Below are 11,482 nucleotides of genomic sequence, written 5' to 3' on the forward strand. Positions count from 1 at the left end.
TAATATATATAGACTAATTTGAATACCCATAGTTATTAAATTTAGCAGGAAAATAACTTGACTTGAGATCTGATTCAGAGTTAAATGGATTCAGATGAGTTTAAAATGTTATTTTAAGTATTTTTAAAATAAAATATTAAAATAATATTATTTAAAAAAAAAAATATCTTTTTAAAATCAAGTTTTAAGTAGGCTAACAAGTAAAGATTATCAAGTGATCCATACAATTCACTTAAAGGTGTGATATGGAAACACGGCCTAAGGCCTAAGTAACGTATTTTAAAAATTGAATTTTTGTTGTTTCAAAACATTTTTTTATTTTTCAAATCATTTTAATTTATTAATGTTAAAAATAAATATTTCCAACAAAAATTAAATATAGTAGTTAAAACAAGGCTTTGTCAAAATCCATGTTCTTTACATAAAAATCAAATATTAGTGTCCTTTTCACTGTCTAATCAGGATTAACTTAATAAAATGGTAGAAAGTTGGATGTGGTGTCTACAGATGGTGGAATCAGTGAAGAAAAGTCCAAGAAAAGGGGTCAGTTCGGCCTTGTGAACCTGTGAGTCGATCATGTTTGACTCCTATAGCTTCAGGCGTCGGAAGGAGCTGAAAGGGGTCACCGCCACTATTAAAATGGCTTACTTCTCCCCTTAATAAACTCCAATTTTTGCAGCCAGCTTTGACTGGAGTTTGTGTCTCCTTAGAGCCAAAATTGCTCACACTCACCTTAATTTAAAGCGAGTTTAGGAAACTAGGACCATTTCTTTCATTGTGAATTGTAGCATGAAAAGCATGTTTTAAAACAAAAAAATCATTTGAAAATGGTTCAATTCTGCTAACTAGATTATAAGGATATCACCTTATTTTCCTTTTATGGATTTAAACCCAACAATTTCACTGACACAGAAGTACTAATTATGTTGTAAATTACATTATTTTGTCAAGAATATCTTTAATTTTTGCCATTTTCACCTCTTCACTAAAAGCTTATGCTTTGAGTCACTTTTTAGATATTAATCCTGAATATATATGACGAAAAAAGAGCTGTTGTATTTACAAATATAAGTGCTGAAAATGTTTGAATCACAACAAATTAAAAGAGTAAGGGTTGGTGTACCCAAAAACTTAATAGAGGGTTAAAATGAATAAAATTAGAAACAAAAGAGACCATGAAAGTGCTATTTATCCCCATGAAAATTGTTCACAAAATTTGTAATGACCTAATTTTAAGCGAGGCTGAGTATTTCAGCATGAGACATCACCATTAACCTTTGAAATAAGCATAGTTATTAAATTTAGCCAAGTCAATAAATAAGTTTTTTTAAAATTATTATTTTAAAAATTAATTCAATTAAATTTAAATAACTCTATCAAAATCATGTGAAGCTTAAATAATTAACTCTAATTTATTAATTTCAGTCAACATTAGTTTAAAAATATTATTTAAAAAGATTTAGTTTGAGTTATTAAAAAATTAAAAAAATATTATTTTAAATACATTACAAGACGCTAGCAAACTCTTGAACGGATCCTTAGTCCAAATCATACCTAGGGCCACAATAAACTATATATATCGAACCAGGGACAGCAAAGCTTCTATTTTTAATTTTTTTTTAAAAAAAAAACAATGGAAACACATGCTCTCGTGAAGATACGTTACAGGGTGTATTTATTTTTATAATTCAAGCTATTTCTTAAAATGTTTTCTAAACTTAAAAAATACATTATTTTAATTAAAAATATTTTTTATAACGCATCTGTTAGCATTTAATATATAAATACACACTAACTTTTTGGCATTTCAGTCATTGCCAGGCAATCAGCTCAGCCTCCCATCACTGAATGATTTGACGTCCGAAGAGATGGCCAGTAATTTCCCTTCTAATTCCGATAAAAAATAATGTTGAAGGAAGCTGTGGTATCCTCTCATTTTCTAACCCCAACCAGAGCCATGCTGACCTGGCCATCGTCAAGCTTGAAGACTCTCTCAAAAGCATTCCCATTGGTTTCTGTTGCTGTGGAGGAAGTTCCACTGCAATTTCAAATTTGTAAAAGGCAAGCAGAAAATTAAGGATCTTTATTTTGCTGTCGAAAGCATTGCATATCGGTTCAGCAGAACACCTAACATGTTGAAATAATGCGTAATATTTAGAAATAATTACTTTGGTAAGGTATATATTCATTAAGAATTTATTTAAAAAAAAACAAATTCCACCTCTAACATTTGTCGGTGGCTCGTGGTGGACATGTAGTTACTATTTCAGCGGTCTTTTAGTGCCTATTTTAATATATTTAAATGTCTCATAAAATTAATTTATAAATTTGAATTATTTTTGAATAAATTATTATAGTTTTGTAAACTTTTTGAAATTAAATGCTTATTATTTTATATAATATTTAAATTGTTTGGACACTATTAATTTGGTTAGACGTACATTGTTTTTTCTAAATGATATGGTTATTTATATAGATTTGATATTCGGTCCAGTAAGTCGATATGGGGCTAGTACCAGATTTTAAAAAATAAAAAAAGCCAAAATTTTGTAAAAGATCAGTTGCAACCTGTTGATTTTTTTTTTAACTGAAACAACATTATTTTGAATTTAAAAAAATATCATAATTGACCCGAGCGACACAGTGACCTAGTCAAAACCTGAAACCAGGTCCTTAGATCGAATTAGGTTTAAAAACTCTGGTTATTTGTGTTGAATTGTAAAATTATTTTTTGGATTGAAATTGAGTTTTTTGAACATTACATTGATGCATAAGTTATGTTTAAGTTTATTTTGATTTATTTGGACTAACATGAAATTTAGTGGAAGTGGGTGAAATTAATAAAATATGTGGGGATGTTTTGACATTATTTGACTTTAAGCTTATGAATGATAATTTGTTTTGAATTGATATATTAATTAAAATAACCTTGATAAAAACATTTTATTTGTGCCTTGCAAAATACATCTTTCATCAATTTTTAATAATTTTTTAATTTTTAAAAGATTATTTTGTAATTAATTTTAAATTCCTCACCTTTTCTTCTACCTTCATTTATTTAATATTTGGAATTGTGACTTACACGCATAGATTTTTTTTATTATTAAATGAATCATTTTTTATCCATAAAAAAATAACAAAAAATCTTTCTTTCAAAAATACAACTTTATTTTAAACAAGATATGGTAAAAAATTATAATATTATTTGAGCATATTTTTTAAAAGAAAATTTAAAATATTTTTGCATGTTTTAAGAAAAAATATTGTAAGTATTTTACAATAAATTTGTAAAATTTCTAAGAATTTTGACCAATATTTGAAAAACATCAATACAAAAATTATAAACTTATAAATAAGATATATCCTTCATATTAAATAAAAATACAATTTATTTTTATTTTTATATTAACATTAGAATAATAGGTTTTTAACTTGATAATATAATGACCTTACTGAAGAAGGTTTTTTTTTTTAATTTTAAACAAATTAAAAATTAGAAAATATAATGTTTTTTTAATTTTTATCAAACAAATAAATAATATAGATTATTTTAAATAAATATATATTAGGGATAATACAAATATATTAGGATATTAATACTTTTTTTTAGACAGTAAATTCTATTATTTGAATTTTAAAATTAATTAGGTTTTTAGTAATTAAAATATGATGTTCATATTATTATTTTTTTATCAATAAAAAATGAGAATTTCATGTCCCTTGTATCTGTATCATTCTCGATTATCTGGATCCAAGATAATAATTGCCACGACAAGACACATTTATTGCAGCTATGTTTTGAAAATAAAGAAAAACACCCTCTGCACTCTTGGATTATTGGATTCAGACCGAATAGACTTCCAATAAAAGATCTCATAGATTTTCTGATGCTTGTGCTCAAATAAAATGGTTTTGTATATTAAAAAAATTGCAAACCTCAAATATACCTTCAAATTATTGTGGTGATCTCAATTTTTAACCCAAATTATTATTATTTTTTTATTAGTTCTACCATCATACTATTTTGATTTTTCAATAAAAACTTTTGTTGGAATCACTTAATGAAAAAAATTAAATTTATGATAAAATAATTTTTTTTTTAAAAAGTTATAATAATTTGATTAAGAAAAAAAAAACACAGCAAGAAAAGCTTATGCAAACCCCATAAGCTTTGAAAACTTGGGTAAATACATTATGTTTTACATTCTTAATTTGCATCAACAAGGAGAACACGTTTTGTTTTGTGAAAAAATGATGGAATGAAAATAGAATTTGATATATATTTTACCCAATCGGACACCAAATAATGTTTTATGGATATAATTTAGAGTAATTATAATAATAACATCATACACACAAAACATTTTACCTGACTTGTATAAATTTTGTAACATATTTTTATATAGTCAAATTCAAATAATATCTAATAAAAAGTTTAACTTGTGACTAGCTTGAATTTAACTGACTAGAAATTAATCGCATGCTCATCAAAAGATTAATATAAGTTGTTTTTGGTATTTTTTATTTTTTTAAAATATCATCATTTAATATTTAATTTATTAGAAATTAATTTTTATTTTTTATTTTTTTTTTAATTTTATTTTGTAATCTTTAATTACCTAATAATAAAGCTTTAATTTATATTTTATAAAATTATTTTAATATTGTGATTAGACCGTAAATTTAGCATATTAAGGGATCGGATTGCAAATTCAGTAAACTTGCCGACTGATGCTGTACATTTATAGGATTATTCCACATGCATCTTGATCCCATAATAACTTTGTATGTGATGTAAAATCTTTAGCAAACATATGTTCATCGATTTTTTGGCTGGATCAGTCAATTCGGTTTAGTTTAAGAACACTATCCTGACTCTCGTACCTCCGTAGACGTGGGATCAATGTATGGTTATGGTCCTTTTTAAGTACCGAAAACTTATAACTCTGCTTGACAACGAATTTAAATGCATATATAGATTGCAATCATGAGAGATGGAAAAAAGCTTCTAGTGCAATACCATAACAACTTCATAAATTTCTATCAAGAAATTATTACAATACAAGAAAATTTATTACCACAAGTCCGTAATATATGTTAAAAGTGCTAATGTCCAATACACTTGTGCACTTTTTGAGCAAATATATGCATAGAGGATATAAACTTAAATGGAAAATGCCGGAAGATAACCATATGCATCGGCAACGCCACTCCTTCCATGAATATTAAGATAATTTTTTGACGCCTTGAACAGATGAGGTTCTCATTTACCAATCTACAGAATGAGACGACAGTGTTAGGAATCATTAATAATCTTAATTGGTTCGTTCAGGAGTAGGATTTGTATTCTAATTATGGAGCTTTACCTTGTGACCGTACCGAAACAATTTCATGCTGTCCACGCATCATGCTTCGAGAAAGAGAGTCCCTAATCCGCTGCAACTCCGACACAACATTGCTCATATTCATCCTCTCTGGTGGCAGCTCGGCAGAACAAGAAATTCCCACCTTCAGAATTGAAACCAGACATTCCAAGATTTTGCCGCTCTCAATATGGTTCATCCTATTTCTATGAGAGGAGGAGGATTGAGCACGACTTCTTTCCTCGTATTCTCTGAAAAGCATCGGATCCACAACTTCTGTAACACGTCCAGGCAGTGCTTTTTCAACGTAATTGTGAAGGTTCAGTCCGTCTTGAAACATGTCGTCTGTAGGTCTTTTGCCTGTAAACATCTCCAACAACAAGATGCCAAAGCTGTACACATCCCCATAAGTAGACACATCGCTTCCAATACCATACTCTGCAATTCAAGAAATTCACTTTATAAAAATCTAATGGCTTCATTTCTTAATGTATGACACGTAAGGAAATAAAATGCGCAAATACTTTCAAAAGGGTTGATGTTTCCATTGAAAACAAAGAAAATAAAGCTAAATTGTGATCATGTTGATGTTTGACCAAATGGAAACTTAGCTTTGTTTGTTTGAAAGCTTTCAGAAAATTTAACTGGCTTAGAACCGGATGACAAACTAAAAAATTGAAACAGTCAAAAGCAATGAAATTCTTGTGATCTTACCTGGTGCTGCATAGCCAATGGTGCCTTTTAAACCAACCGAGCTGGTCTGATCAGAAGATAATTGACCGGAAACTTCTGGTTGAAGCCTTGCTAATCCGAAGTCTCCAACACTAGCAATCATGTCACCATCTAACAGAACATTGCTCGGCTTCAAATCACAATGAACAATAGGCGTGTGGCAGTGATGGTGCAAATAGTCGAACGCCTTAGCCACATCAATTGAAATGTCCAACCTCTGAGTGAGATTCAAACTTCTCGGCTCATGTGCGTTGTTTGGCTGATGATGAGTCGAATGCAACCATTCTTCTAGACTTGCATTGTCCATAAGCTCATAAACTACAGCCTTAAAATCATTACCTTGAAAATCAGTGCTAGAGCACGCAGTTATTACTCTAACAAGATTTCGATGCCTAATGTTGATCAAGGCTGTGCATTCTGCCAAAAAACTCTTGGAAGCTCCTCTTCGTAGAAGGTTAAGTACCTTCACCGCAACAGCCATTCCATCCGGAGGAAGGATTCCTTTATAGACAGAGCCAAAACTACCAACACCAATTAAATTGGCCGAAGAGAATTCATTCGTTGCTCGGAGAAGATCTTGGTACGCCACTCTCCTAAATGATTTCCCCCAAGAAGATGTAGAAGCAGGATTACCTTTTGTTTTTCTCAAGCAATAGCAAAGCACGGATGAAGTCAATAAAATTGCTCCGAGAAATCCACCAGACATTGCAATGATCAGTATCTTCTTGATTGAAGATTTCATCTTTACAGACTCATTGGTTGTGCATCTAGGCAGATTCAATAGAGGTATACCTCCACAAAGCTTCTTGTTTCCTGTAATGGAAACCACACTAGTATTGCCAAAGGCACCTTGCATGGGCACCTCACCTTCAAGGTCATTAAATGACAGGTTCAGACTCTTTAACAACTTAAAGTCTCCCAGGAACTCTGGAATTTGGCCACTCAAGTTGTTATGAGAGAGATCAAGAGCGTAAAGTGCTCTCAAAGAACTCAAAGACTTGGGAATGAACCCTTCGAAAACATTCTCCCCCAAATCCAAAAACTCCAAACTGGTGCAGCTGCCAAGACCAAGGGGAATCTCTCCTGATAACCTGTTTTTAGAAACATCTAGCTTACCAAGATTCTCTAGCTTACCTATTTCAAAGGGAAGAGAACCTGTCAGCTGATTTGCTGACAGATTTAAATACAATGACAAGGATGTAATACTTGTGATTTCTTTGGGTATAGGACCGCTCAAATTATTGTGAGAGAGAGTCAGAGCCAACAAGTTCTGGCAATTTCCAAAACTCGACGGGATGCTTCCTTGTAAATTGTTGAGTGATAAATCAACATCAACGCAAGCAGTCATATTTCCTATTGACGATGGGATACTTCCTGAGATTTTATTTGTATTAAGATACAAATTACCGACATTTTGTAGCTCACAGATAGAACTTGGTATAATGCCTGTCAATTGATTTGCTTCGAAGCTCAACGCAACCAGGCTTCTGAGATTTCCAATCCCATTTGGAATGGTTCCACGTATTTGATTTCCTCCGAATATCATGGATTTCAGCTTTGTGGAGAAGTTGCCAAGTATTTCAGGCAGCGCTCCTCCAAAATTGTTATTATGTATAAGCAAAATTTCCAAAATGGTGTTGTTTGCAAGGGGGTAGAGAAAATTTAGGTTATCGTCCTCACCATTTCCAAGAACATTGTAGTAAATTGACAGGAACCTCAAATTAGGCAAGCTTCCTACTAAGGTAGGAACTAACCCAGTGAAGTAAGTGGTATCAGAGCACTGGTTGTGCAGATTAAATTTCTTGTGCAGTTAAAATGGAAAAGGAAGATTCGGGCATGATAAAGCTTACTTCCTCAAATTATTTTCTATGGAAAACAATGATGGAGGATCACTTATATTGCAATGATTTGGCTTTGCCGATTGAATGTAAAGGAATAAAGCCTGATGATATGGATGATGCAAAATGGAATGGACTAAATAGAAAGGCTACTGCTAATGTTAGAAAATGGGTATCTTCTAAGTCCATTAATCATATTTCTCAAGAACATGACTGTTATACAGTTTGGAAGATGTTGGAAGAAACATTTGCTAAGGAGAGTGCACAAAACAAGGTTTTTGTAATTAGAGACCTTGTGAATTTGAAGTATAGAGATGGTGAAGATGCTTCAGTGCATATAAATGTATTCCAAGGGTTCTTGAATCAGTTGTCATTGATGAATCTGGAGTTAGCTGATGAAATGCAAGCACTAATCCTACTGAGTTCATTGCCGGATAGTTGGGAGACTTTGGTGGTGTCACTTAGCAATTCTACTCCGAATGGGAAGATCACTTTGAAAACAGTGAAGGATTGTATCCTCAATGAAGAGAAGAGGAGGAAAGGCACAAGCACTTCTGAGTCTCATGCACTTGTTACAGAAAGTCGAGGGAGAAGTCCAAGCAGGTTCTCTCACAGCAAGCAAGATAGAGAATCCAGCAATAGAAAAGGCAAATGGAAGCCAAGAGGAAGATCTCAGTCAAGGAAGGGTTTTAAGTGCTATTATTGTGACAAGCCTGGGCATATGCAAAAGGATTGCAGAAAGTATAAAAGAGATAAAAAGGGTAAAGATGAAGACAAGAATGAAGAGAATGGTACAGCTGCAGTTGTATATGATGGTGATGTTGCCATTGTTTGTGATGATGGTTGTGTTAATCTTGCATGTCAGGATACCACCTGGGTTGCAGATTCAGCAGCTTCTTACCATGTTACACCCCGACGTGATTTTTACACATCCTACACTGCTGGTGACTTTGGTCAAGTTAGGATGGGAAATCAAGGGATGGCTAGTGTTGTGGGCATTGGAGACATTTGGTTGGAAACCAATACTGGGTGCAAGTTGCTACTCAAAGATGTTAGGCATGTGCCTGATATGCGCCTACACTTGATCTCTACAGGTACTCTTGATGAAGAAGGCTATCACAATTACTTTGGAGATGGTAAATGGAAGCTCTCCAGAAATTCCCTGATTGTTGCTAAAGGGAAGAAAATGGGTCTCTACATGTCACAAGCCAAGGTGATCAAAGGGGAGGTGAATGCAATTGAAGATTGCTCTACTGATCTGTGGCATAAGCGGCTTGGACATTTAAGTGAGAAAGGCCTTGGCATCCTTGCCAAGAAGAACTACCTTCCATTAAAAGGTATGAACTTGAACACATGTACTCATTGTTTAGTTGGCAAACAACACAGAGTTGCATTTCAAAGATCACCTTCACATAGAAGATCACATGTTCTTGATTTAGTTCATACTGATGTTTGCTCTATGATTGACAAGTCTCTTGGAGGTGCATTGTACTTTGTTAGTTTTATTGATGATCACTCCAGGAAAATTTGGGCCACTTGTTTGAAATCCAAAGATCAGGTGCTTGATGTCTTTAAGGATTTCCATGCCAGAGTTGAAAGAGAAACTGGTAGAAAGCTCAAATGTGTTCGAGCTGACAATGGTGGTGAATACAGGGGTCCTTTTGAGAAGTACTGCAGGGAACATGGTATCAAGTTGGAGAAGACAGTTCCTAAGACTCCACAGCAGAATGGAGTGGCTGAGAGAATGAACAGAACCATTGTTGAAAGAATTAGATGTATGCTCTCTCATGCAAAGCTGCCTAAGTCTTTTTGGGGTGAGGCAATGAAGACTGCAGTTGCAATGATCAACCTTTCTCCATCAGTTCCTCTTGAATTTGATGTTCCAGATAGAGTTTGGAAAGGAAAAGATGTCTCTTATGCACACTTAAGAGTGTTTGGATGCAGGGCATTTGTACATGTTCCTAGAGATGAAAGGTCTAAGCTTGACAGCAAGACAAAGCAGTGCATTTTCTTGGGCTCTGAAGATGATGAGTTTGGCTATCGGTTATGGGATCCAAAGGAGAAGAAAATTGTGAGAAGTAGAGATGTTATCTTCTTTGAAGATCAAACCATTGAAGACTTTGAACAAAAGGAGAAAACAGAGTTCACTGTTTTTATTCCAACTAATTCAAATCCAAGACCTACTCCACAGTTACCTTTAATGCCTGCTAATCATGGGGGAGACTTGCAAAATGATGATGGTGGTGGTTCTCTTATTGAGCCATTAGTTGGTGATCCTGAAGCAACTAATGATGATGTTGATGTTATTCCTGAACAGGTTATGCAGGAAGCTTCAGATGAGCCACAATTGAGAAGGTCAGCTAGACCTCGCCAACCTTCCACCAGATATTCTCCTCATGAGTATGTGTTGGTCACTGATGGGGGAGAGCCAGAATGCTTTGATGAAGCTATGTCACATGAGAAGAAAAGTGAGTGGTTGAAAGCAATGCAAGAAGAGATGAAATCCTTGCATGAAAACCATACCTTTGAGTTAGTGAAGCTTCCTAAAGGTAAGAGAGCACTCAAGAACAAATGGGTGTTCAGGTTGAAAATTGATGAACATTGCTCACAGCCAAGGTACAAGGCAAGATTGGTTGTGAAAGGCTTCGGACAGAAGAAAGGTATTGATTTTGAAGAAATCTTTTCACCAGTGGTCAAGATGTCTTCAATCCGAGTTGTGCTTGGCTTAGCTGCTAGTTTGAATCTTGAAGTAGAACAACTTGATGTGAAAACTGCCTTTCTCCATGGTGATTTGGATGAGGAGATCTACATGGAGCAGCCTGAAGGTTTTGAAGCAAAAGGTAAAGAGCAGCTAGTTTGTAAGTTGAAAAAGAGCTTATATGGGTTAAAGCAAGCTCCAAGACAATGGTATAAGAAGTTTGATTCTTTTATGGTGGATCATGGTTATGACAGGACCACTTCTGATCATTGTGTATTTATGAAAAGGTTTCCAGATGGAAACTTTATTATTCTCTTGTTGTATGTGGATGATATGTTGATTGTTGGCCATGATGCTAAGAAGATTCAGATGTTGAAGGAAGAGTTGAGCAAGTCTTTTGCAATGAAAGACTTGGGACCAGCAAAACAGATTCTTGGTATGAAGATCACACGTGACAGGAAGAAGGGAAAACTTTGGCTATCTCAGGAGAGATATGTTCAAAAGGTACTTGAGAGATTCAACATGAGCAACTCCAAACCTGTTTGTTCTCCACTTGCAAGCCACTTTAAACTAAGTTCTAAGCAGTGTCCTTCAAGTGATGAAGAAAAAGATGAGATGAAAAAGGTTCCTTATGCATCCGCAGTTGGTAGCTTGATGTATGCCATGGTTTGCACAAGGCCGGATATAGCTCATGCAGTTGGTGTGGTTAGTCGGTTCCTCTCCAATCCTGGTAAAGAACACTGGTCAGCAGTGAAATGGATACTCAGGTATCTCAAAGGTACTTCTAGTTTCAGTTTATGTTTTGGTAATGAGAACCCTGTGTTGGAGGGATACACAGATACAGATATGGC

At 33.8% G+C, this 11,482-nt stretch overlaps 1 protein-coding gene and 1 long non-coding RNA gene across 2 annotated transcripts in view; both read right to left on the reverse strand.

Moving 5' to 3' along the window:
* Positions 1–5,009: 5,009 nt before the first annotated feature.
* Positions 5,010–5,428, reverse strand: LOC105136194 (uncharacterized). The gene is made up of 2 exons (XR_844309.1): positions 5,367–5,428; positions 5,010–5,275 (listed from the first exon to the last, which is right to left on the reverse strand). It is a non-coding gene; the product is annotated as an uncharacterized LOC105136194 (long non-coding RNA).
* Positions 5,429–5,430: 2 nt separating this feature from the next.
* The window catches only part of LOC105136289 (putative receptor-like protein kinase At3g47110), a gene marked incomplete at its 3' end in the record, with an annotated part of 7,593 nt that continues 1,541 nt past the window's right edge, over positions 5,431–11,482 (reverse strand). Inside the window, exons 2-3 of the mRNA XM_011041579.1 lie at positions 6,078–7,857; positions 5,431–5,801 (exon numbers count right to left, since the gene is read on the reverse strand). Of these exons, the coding sequence (XP_011039881.1) occupies positions 5,431–5,801; positions 6,078–7,857 (2,151 nt within the window). The remainder of the gene's footprint in view (positions 5,802–6,077; positions 7,858–11,482) is intronic.

The sequence above is a fragment of the Populus euphratica genome, unplaced genomic scaffold, assembly GCF_000495115.2.
Source record: "Populus euphratica unplaced genomic scaffold, PopEup_1.0 scaffold52.1, whole genome shotgun sequence".
NCBI classification, from domain to species: Eukaryota; Viridiplantae; Streptophyta; class Magnoliopsida; order Malpighiales; family Salicaceae; genus Populus; species Populus euphratica.